At 41.3% G+C, this 16,796-nt stretch overlaps 1 protein-coding gene across 1 annotated transcript in view; it reads right to left on the minus strand.

Annotated features, from left to right (window-relative positions):
* PLPPR5 (phospholipid phosphatase related 5) overlaps window positions 1-15,694 on the minus strand; it is a 125,050-nt gene extending 109,356 nt beyond the window's left edge. The window contains exon 1 of the mRNA XM_059900389.1: window positions 15,458-15,694. Coding sequence (XP_059756372.1) covers window positions 15,458-15,694 — 237 coding nt within the window. The remainder of the gene's footprint in view (window positions 1-15,457) is intronic.
* Between the last annotated feature and the right edge of the window lie 1,102 nt (window positions 15,695-16,796).

Below are 16,796 nucleotides of genomic sequence, written 5' to 3' on the forward strand. Positions count from 1 at the left end.
GCCGAGACACTAGCACACTCACATCATAAAATTTATGCAAATCCAATTAATCCAATCAAAGCTTGTTTGTGTAAAAGCCTGTCTTATGTGCTCTTTAAAGTCATTCCCCATGAATGGAAATCTTAATTAGACGACTAAATTTAGAAGGATAGAGCATCTTGCAAAAAAACCAAGCACATTTAATCCTTAATGCCATAAACTGGAAAATCTGAGTCCCACCTACCAAGAATGATACAGGTCCATTACACATAAATTTTAACCCGTGCTTTCTAAAAGAACTGCACGCTCATGTCCTCACGTTTCTAGAGCAACATGTAGATGCATATTTTTCACTTTAGTATCCAATTTAAAATGAGAAGACTGAAGACATTTGCTACACAGGTGAGCACACCTGTTATGTAATTTATAAAATGCAAGTCAAAGTGACCTAATTATAGAAGCAAAACACAGCAAAAGTAACAAAAATATCCTAACCAATTTAAATTTTAAATGTGCATACTAACATAAGCTTTCATAATTATACAAATATGGATCTTTTAGCATTGTCCATGTTACAAATAATGATTTAAAATCCTGCAATATACGTGTCAGGGGGGTTAACTTCTCAGTAGCTATCTAACAGTTTATTTCACAATGGTATGTTTATTTAAAACCACGAAAATATAAGTACTCTGGAACACACTTGCCAGCCAAGACCCATGTGATGAATATTGCCGTAAAACTCTAAAAAGTATTCTAATGTTTCTCCTTTAGTTTACTAAATTAAAATCAGTCACAGAAATAAAGTTACTTTGTAAGACAGGTAGATTTAGATGTCCCATTTTGCAGACAGATCAAGTGAGCCTAAGAGGTTAGACTGTGCATCACAGGTTTACCTCTTCAAGCTGATAAGGGAATTTGGACTTCAAACTCTGAGTATTACTGTAATGTACTTTTTACTAAACACCCTTATGTTCTGAACTTAACTGCCTCTGTGTTAGACACCTTTCCATTCCAGACATTCTTGGAGTTTCTTCAAACAAGAAGGTTTCTCCAGCCTAAATGACTTTGTGTTTGTTCTTTGCTTGGAATACCTTTGCCTCATGTCCCTGACTAGCTAACATCACCTGCTCTCAGAAGTCTCTTTCACTCCCTTCTTCGCTTTCCCTCACCCCAGCCCACTGTCAGTTATCAGGATTAGTATATTTTAACTCTTCACACACATGGGACTGAGTTCCTTGAGGACAGGAATCCTTTCTTCCATTTGAATGTGTAGAATCGCTTACACACACAAAGCCTTGTCCGGGGAGGACTGGTAAATGTTTTCTAAAGAATACATGAAGAAATGAATTACTGAATACCAGGTCATTGTGCTTCAGTGTGATTGCTAGGAGACCATTTCATTTGCACCCATTTGATTCAGAGAGGTACTAATTTGCGCTTGTTTGATATTTTACTCTAATTGGGAAATCCCAAATTTCAATGAAAAGTGTCCATAAACAGTAAAATCCTAATTTCATTTTCCTGGTTCCTCCTGAAGTTAATTGAAGTTGTAAGTGATTTGCCTGCCCCAGCAGCACTGAATCTTTCTTTACTCATTAATGTCATTCTCTAAAGCACCACTAATTTTTATCACTCTCCAAGGAAAGAAACTCTCCTCAAAAATAGTTCCATGTATTGAGTCAAATGTTTCAACTCTTAATCTATGGTTACTAATGAAAATGTATACAGTATGATTCAGAGACCCTGAGTGACAATAAAATCATGACTCATCTCATTTAGAAGCCCTGCCAGCCATCTGAATCCTCCTTCAGAACACCAAAAAAGTTTTCCAATTTACCATACATGCAAATTTCACACGTAAAATGTACTGGTGGTTTAATTTACAAAATACAATGGAAGATGATATGCTCTTTAAATCAACCAATTTGTTTTGAGAAAAATAAAAATAAGTATTGAAATAAAGAAAATGTCACACTTTTTGAAGAAAGAGCATGTGCTACATAAAAGCTTAAGTAGTGACAATTTAAGTTACAAAAGTATGTGCAACGGACAATTAAAGACATGGGGAAATGAAATAGTGGTTACAGAAGCAAAACTTGATGATGTTAAAGATTTTTAAAACAAAATGATAGGTGTTTGAAATATTCTTCATATGAAGTAAATAAGATTTATTTTGAACTACATTCTACATAACTTTAAGTAAATGAAAAAAATGAAGTGCGTGTACATGGGGGAAATATTTGAAATCAGGGATCACTGGCAAATAAAGTGAAATATTAAAGATGGGTTTCGGAAAAATAATTTGGTCTTTACGATTTAAGTATCTGTGAACGGGTAAAATTATAAATAATTTTAATTTATGCTTCTCTAATTCTCTTCTAAAATACACAAATAATTACTTATATCTACTATTTGAAAGGCACTCTGTTAGGCATTATGTGATGAGCAAGAGTCAAAGATATACGAGACATATTTGCTGTTCTATAAGCATTTATAATCTTTTGACGGCCATAGTATTTAAATGTAATTAACTATAATGCATAGCCATGCAGTATACTACATTGTACATGCTACAAACAATTGAAGCATTTTAATAGTCATTTGATTGCAAGAGGGCAAATACAGTTACGAGAGGTTGCCTGGAGTTCTGTCTTAAGGACTGAAAGCCCAGATCAGTCTCAGCTGGTGAGAAAATGCCACAGTCTCTTAGCAATGTCTGTTGGGGCCATGGGAGCAGAACAGGGTACATCATCATACAGTGCTTCTGCCTACTTGACGGAAAGTTTAAGCTACTCCCTTTACAGATGAGATAACCACAAGGTGACTGGATATTGATCCCAAGGCTAATGCATTAAGAAAAAAACTGTATGTAAAATTCCTGCTCTATTTGCGAGGGGTGAAAGTACACCTGAGACACATCATTCAGTGCTGGTGCCACACCTTAAAAACATAGGACATCCGAAGTGAAGTCAGATGTGAGTGGCCAAAAGGGTAAAATGGACTCAAATCCATGCTATGTCAAGATGAAGACTTTAAGTCTCAAGAAAGGAAGAGTCAGAGAGAAACCATCTAGGGGGTTCCAGATGGCTTCAAAAGGTGAGAGAGACCACTGAGCAGAAGACAGGGAGACAGACTTTCATTGTAATACAGAGCGTCCTAATTGTCAGACTTGTTTCATGCACAGAAAGAGCTGCTCCGGGGGCCATGAGTCAGTTTTCTGCCCTGGGTGAGGTTCAAACCCTTTCAAACCAATTATCTAATGATACAGAGGCGGGAACGCTACTTGACTTTCTCAAGGTCTCAAAGGTAGAAAGCAGCAGAGCAAGGAGGACAGCTCAGGTCACCAGCCTGTGAGTCCAGTGAGTCACTGCTCCTTTTATTTATTTATTTTAATTTCAGATTATCATGAAACCTGCGAATACAAAATTTATTACCAATTCTCTGCATTCACTATTTCCATTATAGAGTACATTATTACTACTTGATCCTTTTCTTTTGTCTTGCTTTCTCTCCAGCTCCCCATCCCATACCTGCAACTACTCCTGTTTTATGGAAAGTATATAAGGGGAAAGACTTATATTAAAAGAAAAAAGGAGTTTATAGGAAAGATAGATTGCTATTGACTAGACACATCAAGGAAAGAGTTATGAAAGAGGTATGACTGAAGTTGCCCAAATTAAAGAATAGAGATCATTTAACAGATGGAGACAGCAGAGAGAATTACAGAAAGCAGAGAGAATTACAGAAAGCAGAGAGCTGCGCTTTCTCAGGTCACTGCTGTTTCGCAGGAAATGGCACCACAGGATTGGACCAAGTTTTGAGAATGTCTCTGAGTTCCTTCAAAAAAAAGAGAAGACTTCAAAACATGTAAATATATAAATGTCTATTCTTTTTCCTGAAATATATTTATACCAATAGCTTTTCCATGCCTCTAACTAGTTGCCAAACTTATGTCAAACTAGTATGCCAAACGTAATAACTATGTCTTGAATGCAGTAGATAGGCTATATACCAATTATATGTAGTGTGATAATTTTATTGTGTTACGTAAAAATCACATTAAAAGAACTTAAAGTCTGGGAGGTATGGATGGGAGATTGAAAGGCAGAAGAAGGCAAAATCGGTATTTCTTCATCACTTCTTTCCTCCCTCCTCAGGCAACACCTCTAACAAGAGCTCTCCTCCATACTTTTAGCTCCTGTGAAATAACATCATTTTAGGTTCCAACTTCTGCCCCAAGCTCTGATAACCCCATCTCCTTCCTTCATCTCTCCAGCCTTGGCAGTTGTAGTAGTGGCTTTCTGCTATTGCATAAACTCTGGGTGGTCTCACCATTTCCTGTTCAGCTTCTCAACTTTCCCATCACCTGTGTAATCAACTCCCTAATTAAATTCCCGCAGTTTTAAATTTAATAAAAAAGAACTTAAACGTCTGCATATTAAAAATGGTTAGGTTTGGGGCTTCCCTGGTGGCGCAGTGGTTGAGAATCTGCCTGCCAATGCAGGGGACACGGGTTCGAGCCCTGGTCTGGGAGGATCCCACATGCCGCGGAGCAACTGGGCCCATGAGCCACAGCTACTGAGCCTGCGCGTCTGGAGCCTGTGCTCCGCAAAAAGAGGCCACGACAGTGAGAGGCCCGCGCACCGCGATGAAGAGTGGCCCCCACTTGCCGCAACTAGAGAAAGCCCTCACAAAGAAACGAAGACCCAGCACAGCCAAACATAAATAAATTAAAAAAAAAAAAAAAAAAGGTTAGGTTTTTGTTATATCCACTTGTGGCAAGTTTCAAATGTAGTTTTACTTTTTGTCTGAAAAGATTTGATGTCAGCAACATAAAAGAAGGCATCATAGAACCAAGTGATTTAGGAATTAAATGCTCTTTTTCCTTATCTGTTACTATGTCTTCACTATCACAGATTAAGTGCTAATTGTAAATACAATATTCAGGAAAATGTTTTCAATCAGCACTATAAAGTCATAAGGAAAAAGCTATCATAATAATCACATACTCTTCATCTCTATCTCCCAACTAACACTGCTATGCAGAACGATTTGCTGCAGGCGGCCTTAACCTCTCCAGGAGATGACAAAAAATTTGGTACTGGAGAAGAGAACCATCTCTGTGTTATCAAAAGCTCATATGGAGACATTCTGCCCAGGTATGTCATTTCCTTGCTGTGGGGTCATGGGCTAGTTGCTTCATCTTCCTGTGCCTCAGTGTTCTCATCTGTAAATTGAGATAACAATAGTGCCTACCTCTAATGCTGTGAGGATTAAATTAGTTAATATGTGTAAAGTACAAGAAGGACTGATGTATACCAAGTGCCCATATATGTCAGCAATTGGTGTAATTTCTCATTAGCTGCATGGCCTTGGGCAAGTCATTTAATCTCTCTGGCCATTCATTTGGAAATTAAGAGATGAAACTAAATGATCTCTAAGGCCTCTTTCATGACTAAAAAGTCCCAGCTACAAAGAAGCATAATCTCTCTCACAGTGGATTCACAAATCTTTTCCAAAAATGGAGTGGCAGAAAAAGCCTGACAGTGTGGCTTGAATAAAGTGTCTACTGGATTCCTCTATCTGTATTCTAGACTGAGCCCCAGGAAAAAGGAAAAGGAGACCCCACAAGGAACCACGTGATGGAGCCAGCAAGAAGAAGAAACAAAGGTCTCTTTGTGAAAGACCAAAAGGGGTGTCACGTAGTTTTGACTAAGTCTCTTCATTCATTTTAGTAACTGAGTAAACCCCACACTGGAAAGGCACGTGTGAAGGAAGAGGTCATTGCCACCAACCCAAAGATAGTGTTTTGTTTTTTGACTGGAAATGTCAGGAGCTCATTTTAAATTACAAGATGAGGCCCCAGGTGCACTGCCTTTATCCAAGACTGCTCAATCTTGCTGTTTCGGAGAACATGGCATTCTGCTTTGATGAGATCTCTGGAAATACAAGATGCTTCTCAGTGTCAAGAGTACTTCTGTGCACCCCAGTGTGAGAAAAAGCTAAATCTGAAATCTCGATTAAAAATCTCAATAGAAAAGTACAGTTTCTACTGGCACTACTGAGAGCACCCTTTCAAAAAAGGGATCATTATGCTAGAAACACAATACACGATTTCCTCAACATAGCAGTATATCAACACAAATCCTTAGAGAAGAAATGCCGTAAGTTATTTTGGTAATATGCAGATATGTCAGGACTACATTTGTATTTAACCGCCCCATGATTTCAGGAGTGTTTTACTTCCTGACACTGCTTTGAAAGATTTGGAAAAGGGGAAGATGGGCTCTAATTCTGGTTTTGGGATTTGGAGCAAGTCAAGTAACTTCTGTAAGCCTTATTTTCAAGGTATGCTACACATGGAAGGTACTCAACAAATGTCTGCTCAGGGAAAGAAGGAATGAGGAAGGGAGGGAGGGAGGAAATCCCGAGAGTCACAAGCATTTTATCAGAAAGGTCACACTCCAAAGAGGCTGCTGTAAGTCTTTTTTGCTATCATATGTTAATTAACAACTAAATTAGCATTGTAGATATAAAATGATTTTTTACTGATGAAAGTAGTGACTTTTAGTTAGCATGGTAAGTGCTAAAATGGACCCTTAATTGGTGAAATTCAAGCTACTGAACTGGATTGACTAAAATAGTTTGGAAATACTTCCTACCCTTGAATGATCGGGGTATAAGACTCCAGGGAGGCCTGTAACCCATACCCCAGTGACTTGTTCTCAATGGATAGGAAGGTTTCTGCTTGAAGCATGTCAGTCTGAGGACACAGAATCACACCTTGGCTATGCTGAACCTTTTATACAGGGTTTATACACTTAAAACGCGTCAAAGGACAGAGAGCTGCCAATTCATTAAACGTACAGAATAGGCTGTATGGAATATTTTGCCTATTTTAATGAATGGTTATTAAGTAACTGTGTGCTCAGCAGAATTCAGTCATTATAACCTCATCATCACAAACTTCGATTAGTCCCTGGATAATTTATCCACCAAAAATAACCAAAGAGTTGCGCGTGATGAGTCAGATTACAAAACCCTGATTTTGAGATGCTCAAGTCTAGTGATGGAAACATGAATAAAATTAAATACAACATAAAGCACAATATAAGATTATTTTAATGCCATAATGTGCTAAAGCCACAAAGGAATCATAGAGGAGAATGCAGCTACCTCATCTGGGAAAAAGGATCTACTTAGAGGAGTTGGTGCTAGATCTGAAAGGATACAGCAAAATGTTTCAGAAATATTCTTTTTCCTGAGGGGAAGGGTGGGGGAGCACTATAAAGGTTAGAAGCAAGGGAGATAAAAATGAGTTCATACAAAAAATTACAAATGTATTAAATACCAAAAACACATATACACACACACACACCTTCCACTCACACATGTTCTCTCAGTGAGAAACGTCCACCAAGACTGTCTTTAAAGTTTTAAACGCACCTTATCTGGAAAAAAAATCTCTAGGATTCTGTTTTTACAAAAAAAATGGTGATTTTACTGACAGTGGTTCTCAAACTACATCTGTCATAATAAGACTAAAAAAGTAAGTAGCCTGGCTGAGTGAAAACTGGCATTCTCAGAAACAGTTTAAATAGTACTGAATATAGAACTCCATTTCACATATTTTACAATATCTCCCATCAAAATGATAGTCTTACGATTTTCCAAAGTCTGTTTAAAAGCTCTTCCTAACTATAGGTTAAGATCTCTGACATCAGAACTTGCCTCCTCGAACTGTATGGATGGGAATGTTGAGCTGGGAGAAGCAAGGTCTATGGGCTATTCCACTGGTCTTAGGAACCAATGAAGTTTTGTCTTTGAACACAGATTTTATTTTTTTAATTTTTATTGGAGTATAGTTAATTTACAATGTTGTGTTAGTTTCAGGTGTGCAGCAAAGTGAATCAGCTATACGTATACATATTGAACACAGATTTTAAATTCCCCTTTTCATGTCTGGTTGTAACTGAGCCTATACGTTTACAAGCATAAGGATGCTGTAAAGAGCACAGTGATGCATAATCAATATGCTTGAACTCTCCTCTGCCTTCTAGGAATGCCACCATTCAGGCTATGAATCAAATCAGTGGGCAATGGCAGGTAGCCAAGGGAGCATCGGATTTGAAGTAATGGATTCAGATCCTAGATGTGGCATTTACCCAGTGGAGGAATTGCGTTAAGCTCCCTAGATGTGTTAGTTACCACACATCGTACCTGAAATAGTTAATGTGAAGGGTAAATGGTTTACCACATCCATTCAACAGAAATGATTAAGGACACCTGATGTCCCTTTGCTGCGTAGCACCAATAAATGTTATTGGCATTTATGTTAAAAGAGTAGCTATCACTTAATGCATGTTTATATTTAATTCTTAAAAGATAATGTTAAGTATCATCTCAGTTTACAGACAAGAAAGCTGAGGCTTGGAGAAATAATTTCATGCATAGTGTTTGAACTCTTGAAGGGCAGTGAATACGCCTCCCTCATTATACAAGTCAAGTAATAGCACTGTGCCTAGCACATAGTAGATGCATTATCATCATTCCAAACTTTTACAAATAATGACTTTTGGGAACAGTACAAATTTAAAAATGAATATGATACAATGCACACTTAACAGATGGTATCAACATTGCTCCCTGGAAACATTATTTCTTTCAAATTACACAAATGGGATGATTCTTTATAATAATCTTGACAGTAAGAGCTTATTGAAACATTTTGAAAAACAGCATTGAGTATTGGAGTAATAGTCTGTAATAATTAGTTAGGCCATTTCATACTGTTGTCTTTTTATTTTTGTTCTTCTTTCTACAAGAAAATAAGAAAAGAAGTATAAAAACCTTTTCCGTTTTTCTGCTCCACAGAGTAAGTGTATTAGGCTGACAAAGTCATGCTATAAGCAGTCTAACCATCTCCAATGAACAAGCAGCTACACAACCCATGTAATCTGCTCACATTATGTTTTCCTCATATGCATGAAGTGACTTATTGTCTCCAAGGTGCATTTACATCCGTTTGATTCTCAAGAACAGTTCCAAAAGGTAGGAAAGGCAGGAAGGAATAAGTCAACATTTTTCAGATAAGGTAACTGGTGCAGAGAAGCAACAGGGATAATGAGTGACAGGGGATGGAGGGGGAGGGGGAGAAGGGGAGAGGCAAAGGAAGAAGGGGAGTGGGAGAAGAAGAGGCAGAAGGGAGGGGGAGAGGCAGGGAGAAGGAAAGGGAAAGGAAACGCAAGCTGGTTTAAGGTTCCTGGGCCTTTGCTACCCCCTACCCCCATCACAATCTCCTAATCAGTATGCAAAGGGGATGGGATGAATGAAAAAAGAGACACCATCAAAGGAATGCAGGGAGGAGAAGGGAAAGAGGGAGGGTGAACATGAATGAATGAATATGAATGAGAATATCTAAGTAAAGCAAGGGCCTAAGAGACATAAGGAGGAGTTTAAACAGATCCATAAATCCTCAAAGAGTAGTTCTTAACTTTTAGGAATCTTGGGCATTTCTGACAATCCGATAAAGCCATGGAGGCTCTTACTAGAAAAATGCGTACATACACACACACATACATACATATGTACATACGGTATTTTATAATACAATTTCAGTGTGTTCACTGCCCTCCCCCCCTCAAATCTAGTGCTAGGTCCCATTTTAAGAAACATGTCTTAGGGGGCAAGATGGGAATAAAGACACAGACCTACTAGAGAATGGACTTGAGGATATGGGGAGGGGGAGGAGTGAGATGTGATAGGGTGAGAGAGTGTCATGGACATATATACACTACCAAATGTAAAATAGATAGCTAGTGGGAAGCAGCCGCATAGCACAGGGAGATCAGCTCGGTGCTTTGTGACCACCTAGAGGGGTGGGATAGGGAGGGTGGGAGGGAGGGAGACGCGAGAGGGAAGAGATATGGGGACATATGTATATGTATAACTGATTCACTTTGTTATAAAGCAGAAACTAACACACCATTGTAAAGCAATTATACTCCAATAAATATGTTAAAAAAAAAACAAAACAAAAAAGAAACATGTCTTAGAAACAGAGGTCCCCTCAGCTCTCCGTGCACTGCAGTTTGCAGGTCTAGAACCAGAGGGTGGTTCCACAGAAAAGCAGGTGCCTGAAGCACTGTGCCAATGTGTGCCACAGAGATAAGAAACTCGGCTGCAGATCAGAACAACAGAAATATCTCTGAATCCCTCCCGCTGCCACCAACCTCTCCACAACATTTCAAGCTTAATAGGAAACAAAACAATTTCCTACACTACACATTGACACCACTGTCTACACCAGAACACAAAGTTTCCCATCAAACCAGAAAAAAATGAAATTGAAGATAATAGTTTTGAGAAAAATTTGACCCTTCTAGTATTGAATCCTTATGACAAAATATCTTTAAAGATTTGTTTAATGTGTAAGGATAAAGGTACATAACAAAAGAACTAAATGCACAGGCTTTGACGATTCTAGCACTGTCATTGTGGGACTCTGGACTGGTCATCTCACCTTTTTACATCCAAGTCTCCTTCATAAGTTTATTGTGAAGATTAATTATACTAATGGACTGAAAAAAATTAATACAAGTCTGACATCTAATCTCACTAAACATCCTATTTCTCATTTATAAAGTGGGCTTAATGATAGTGCCTACGTTTAAAGACAGTACTATCACGGTGAGCATTAAATGAAGTAACACATTAAATGTACATTACACAGTGTCTGGTACATAGGAAATATTAGCTAGTGTTAGCCCACTGAAGAAATGGAGGAGTCGTCAAAGGCAGAAATCACTGACTTGACTGGAAGAACAGAGTTCTAATTGAGTTTTACTGTTCTTGCTATTCAGACTCCCCAATTTTTGTGGGTGATGGATCGAACTAGGTGGCTTCTGTCCACCTCAAATATTTTATCAGCCCTGGAACCCACTAACAGAGGTATTTTGCTAGGTGCCTTAGATAGGTTGTCTTGATTAATTATCCCAACCTTGGGAGGATTAACAGTAGCTAACACATATTCAGCTGGGCACTACTCTGGTACTTAAATATGTCAACTCATTTTATACTCATAGGATTCCAGGAGTGGAGATGGGTGGAGATAGTAGTGGGCACCCAAGGCAAGGTTCAAGGAAGGAGAGGTCTATGGGAGAGCTTTAGGCTTTGATTTAACAAGATGGAGCTCTGGATATAAGATGCCTTTCTGTCACCATCTACTTCCACCACAGTTAGTGATGCAACATCCTTGGTATAGCGGCAGTAGCTCCATGCCTCAGAGTCTAGGGACCCAGAGGGAGCTTCCTGGGGATGCAGGCATAAACAATCAGAGATGCTCCCTAACCCTCAGACCTGCCCCACTCAGTGCTGGTCTTCTCTGTCTTGATTCTGACTCTATGAAGAGGGACGGTCTAACTTTGTCTCCTTCAAATAATCTGTGTTGCTCAGAGATCTAAGGAACAATAGGGGCTAGTGGCCACTGTATCCAAATTTGGGGGGCAGAAACCATTGTCATCACCAGGTCTTTTAAATGAATGAATCAATGAAAAACAAAGATCACTAATTAAATTTATATCTGTAAATTCTGTAGGTGGTGCTTTGGTAAATGCATACAGATCAAACTGAACAGTACCTGTTTTCAAAGAGTTTATAAACCATGACATCTTTGTAAATGAGCCCAAATTACAGGTGTTTTCTGAAAACACAATTAAAATAATAATATTTCACAACACAAAATAGACTCGGGGATGAAGAGTGTAAAATCATCTTACACAGATATTTTAATAATAGAAGAGCCCTACACTACTGTCCCCAAAATGTCCTAAAACACCACCCATCAGACAAGTCCCTACTTCATTCCCAATAAATGGAGAAAAACTCAGCCTGACATCCCAGGACTCAGCAATGAGACCCTAGTCTTCCTCTTCTGCCATATACCCCTGCATTCCCCACACACCACTCTTAGAAACAAGACAGACCAACCGCTGTTTCAAGAGTACAGACTGCATTTTCTCCTACCAAGTAGTCACTCATGTTCACACTGCTGCTTCTGTGATGTCCTGACTCAAACTCCATTTCAGCCTCTCCTTCAAGTCACATCTCAAAAGCCACTCTTTTCTTCATGAAGCCTTTCTCCTCCTCTCCAAATAAAAATGATCTTGTCCTCTTTGAACCACCAGAGGTCTTTGCGGTATATATATATGTAAATATATGCATATAAGTTTTATTATGGTGATTTACATTATGACTTTTGGCATGATTACCTAATTTCCCAAATTAGCTTGTAAACTCTTAAGGATTAGTGACCATGGTTTACTTCTGAAATGACCTTTATAACCACTACTCTGGCTGATATGGTGCTTGCAACACAGGAATTCAATAAGCATTTACTGAATTACTATTTTACTAATAGTGTTAATGAAATAGTGATCTCTTATGGAGTATCAACTATGGGCCAAGGATGATATTTATATATTATATCTCATTTAATATTCAAAATCCTGTGACTTAGAAAATTAAGGATTAAGGAGCTTTAAATTAGTTGTTCAAGGTTACACAGCAAGCAGAATCCCCAACTCTTACCATAACAGCAGGATGCACTTTGAATCTGAATCCAAACTTGTCAGACTCCAAACCTGTGCCCCAAATCAACACTATTTAAAGAATATTTTGCTTTTAATTTTTAGATAAATGAATTTGGCAAATTTGAAACAAAACCACAGATTGTGGCAGTGAGGAGAGCTACTTTTCAAAATTAACTTTAAGGATTAGAATGAGTTTTGAAGATTAAAAATATATATAATGAAGAATCTGTATCACTACAGTCCAAGAAATGTAAAAGATGGGGAAAGAGACCATTTGAGGCATTTATTTAGAAGAATGATTTATGAGTAAGCTGAATTTGCATATTGTAATAGAAAAGGCACAGGTTTGGGAGCTTGACACAGTAGGATTAAAATTCTGGGTGCAATGTTTTTAGCCTTGGTCCTCGGGCAAGTTACTTAACCTTCCTAAACCTCAGTTTTCCCAAAGGGTAGGTGACAGTAATAATAACTGCTTTCATAGATAATGCAAGTATTAGATAGGTATAGGGTATATAACCCAACAAATGATGGATACTACTAACATTATTATTAATAATATTGTTTTCATGCAAAGTGACTGTGCTAGGCCAGTGTTCTTGAGAAGAATGGAAAAGCAGGGCTGCCATTACTGTTCCCAAACTTTCACATTATGAGAGTGTAATATTGGGAAGAGCAGAAGCGGAAACAAAGGCCAGCAGCACAGCTAGCCTGAATATCCAACATTTCCTTCTCTTTAGACTGACTCCCAAATTCTCTCTCTTGTAACTAATGAACTGAAAATCAAAACATGGAAATCAAGTTGGATCCTCCCTTTTAAAATCTCTCAAGAATATTCTAGATCCCCACCCAAGCAGCCTTTCTCATCTTGTTTCAGAGAACATATTTTTTGGAAGTAGGACAAGCAGTATGGCATTTGGCATCAGTCTCACAGGCATCAAACACCACACCCACCATTTCTGTTTTCAGGTGCTTCTAGTTTATTATCTGATCCTCAGGGTCCTCAAATGTTAACTGGAGAGACTATCTCCTGGAAGGGATGCTCTGAGAAGTATATGTGGCCATGACTATTCAGTGCCCAGCACAAAGCAGGCGCTCAATAATGACTAATTAATTCCCTTTCCCCTCTGTGGTTCCCCCTAAGTGGAGAATAATCAAATTCTTTGGGCAAATATGTTATGTCTCTAAATGGCACCTGCCACCATGGATGGATGGTTAGGACCTGAAAAGTGCTATCTCATTTAAATAAGACACAGAATGGTAATCACCAAGGGATGAGTTAGACATTACTGATTATGGCTGTACCCAAACCAGTGTCCTGAAAGTAACAGGTTTTTTTCTTAAAAGAAAAAAAAAAAAAAAAAAATCCTTGAAAAATCCCTGAGCTATTCAGTCTCCTAGAAAACATGTGTCTGGAAACCCAACATCTGCAGAAAGCAAAAGGGCCCAAGAATGACCAATTTATTTTTTTCTCTTACAGCTTTCCAAATAGAGGAGAGAGAACACAAACATGAAGCTGGATTTGGGGTTTCTGACATATTTTAGCAAATTACAACTGAAAAAAAACAAAACAAAACATTTTCTGGTGCAAGGTCTAACACTTTTCAAACCAGTATGCTGGAGCCGTATTTGAAGTCAACTATCACAGTACCTGTGATAAAGTTACTTTGAAGTTATCAAGAAGTTCCTTGGTTTGTGGAATTCCATTATGTGTGTTAGGAACTTTTCATTATTTTGTAAATTATTAACTCATTTCCTCTAAAATCAAAGAAAACATGAATATCCAAACCTAACAGATAAAACAGATATTCTTAACATTCATTATTGCAATTTACACATTCAACCACTGGGAAAAAAGTCCCTTTCCTTTCCCTCTTCATTTTTAATTTCCTATTAGTTATCTGTTGAGAGAGAGAGAAAGAGAGAGAGAGAGAGACAGATGACCTGTACCACAGGAAGGGAACCTCCAATACTTTGACAGTATTAAAGGAACCATAATAATTGTTTTCTGAAAAAACACCACCAATTCTCCTACCTATAACTTTGTACCACATTCACATACGTAAATTATTATACGATTATCATTCTAATAATTACATATGTATATCTGTGTATATATATGTGTGCATGTGCCCGTATAGACACACACACACACAGTTCATAAATCCAAAAGGCATTCTCAGAAAAGCTCTATGAGAAAAGGACTTAAGCCGCCCAGGGAATGGAAGACCGTTTAAATAAATCTTGTAATTTAGGCACAGCTCCTGCTTTTCAGCAAGCACTGCTGCTGGAGCCTCTTCATTTAGGAGGTCTCATATTCTTTTTTTGGTATTTGTTCCCTGGTCAGCTTAGTCTAAATGGCACTTCCTTTCGAAAGGGAAGGAGGCGGTAAAAAGGGAATTTGCGCCCCGACTCTGGAAGCAGAAGTCCCTTCCACACCCCAGCAGTTGATCGCCGTCTCCCTCCCGCTGGCCCCGCTGCTGCTCGTCTTCCAGTCGCAATGTGAGAGGTGGCGGCCAGCGGAGCAAGGCCACAGAGTAGATGAAGTCAAGATTCAACCGGATAACTCACCTCCTCCCCAGCCCCGACTCCCACCCATTACCGTCTACAGCCCCCTTCCCTCCCATCCCCCTCCGTGTCACGCTAAGGTGCAGCTACCGCGGGGGGTAGCGGGGGTGCGGGGGTGGCAGGTGGGGAGAGCTGGGGGCTTCCTTCGCACCCACCCCGACGCGCCCTAGAAGAATGTCCTCTGGGGAAGGGGCTGCCGCCAACTTGGAGGAACTTAGAAGGCAAAGGCTGCCGCGCCCCGACCTCGGCGGGGCCTCAACCCTGAAGGCGAGGGGCGGAAAAGGGCAGTCGGGGCGAGGGCGGGCACCCCCCGGGCTTACCACGAGCACGGGGACCCCGGCGGCCAGCGAGTAGAGGAGCACGGGGGGCACGGCGCTGCTGTCCTCCGGGCCCGGGTAGGGCTTGCGGTAGGCGCTGTCGTGGCAGAAGAAGCCCTGCACGTTCACAGTGAACGTGTCCGTGTATTCGAAGTAGTACGCCAGCATCACCGTCCCTGCCATGATCACCATCTGGAAATAGAGCATGCTGCTGGTGAGCGCCGCGGGCAGCCGGGGCATGCACGCCTCCCGGGCCGGGCCAAGCCGAGCGGGCGGCGGACGGGCCCCCTCCCGGGTCCGCCGAGGCAGCCACCGGGGGCGCGGCGGCGGGGGCGGCGGGAGGACGAGGCGCGGGAGGCAGGATGGAGCCGCCGGAGGAAGAGGCGGAAGCAGGTCCGGGTTTCGAGGCGCCGGCGGGCTGCGGAGGAGGCGGCTACCCCCGGACGAACCCCCGCTCCCCTCCCCGCCCCCTGCCCGCCGCAAGCACCGCCCGCCCAGGCGCGGGGTCGCGCGGGAGGGCGGGGAGTCCCAGGCGGCGGGCCGCGGCCAGGCGAGAGACCGTTCGCGATGCAGCCGCGCCGGGCCGAGCCCCCAGGCCCGCCCGGAGGAGGGGCGGACCGGGCGGCGGCGGCTGGGACAGCGGCACCTGTACCCCTCGGAGGGCGGACGCAGTGGAGCTGGCGAAGCTTCTCGCAGGGGTAAAAACCAAAAAGGGGGGAGGGGAGACAGTAGAGAAGGAGCTTCTAGAAACTCCCTTCTGAGGCAGCAGCTGGGTGGTTTAGGAAACCCGCGCAACGCCTGGGAAAATGGTGCGCGGACGCGTCTTCGGAGCGCAACCCCGTAAAGCGCCAAGTGCCGATTCCGCGCAGCGACTTTCAGCCGGCGCCTGTTTGGATTCCTTAACCCCGTGCAGGACACACGCGCAGCGCGGGTTTCTAGGAGCAATGAGAAACATCATCCCAGAGGATTTTAGATTCTGAGTTTCTTTGCTTCCCCGCCCCTCCCCCCCCCCAGTTCCTAGGGCTTTGTATGTAAAAACAGAAATCATAGCTCGGGAGCTCCCGAAGCATCATGTCTTGTACAACGGCCCCTTCCTCGTTCACGTAGTCTCCTCTGGCTCATCTTCTCAGTTTCCCTTTATTAGCTGCTTGTGAGACGAGGCACTGCAGATTCCTGGGACCCAGCAGTGGCAGCCCCTAGGGAAGGGAAAAGGGCCATTTGCCTCACCTCGCTATTCCCTGAGTTCCCAGGTACTGCCGGGATTCCCCAGGGGTCAAGTGAAAGGAGAGGGAGACACAGGGCTCACACCACAGGCATACAAAACACACCCATACGTTGGGCA

This window comes from Balaenoptera ricei, chromosome 1 (genome assembly GCF_028023285.1).
Source record: "Balaenoptera ricei isolate mBalRic1 chromosome 1, mBalRic1.hap2, whole genome shotgun sequence".
Lineage (NCBI taxonomy): Eukaryota > Metazoa > Chordata > Mammalia > Artiodactyla > Balaenopteridae > Balaenoptera > Balaenoptera ricei.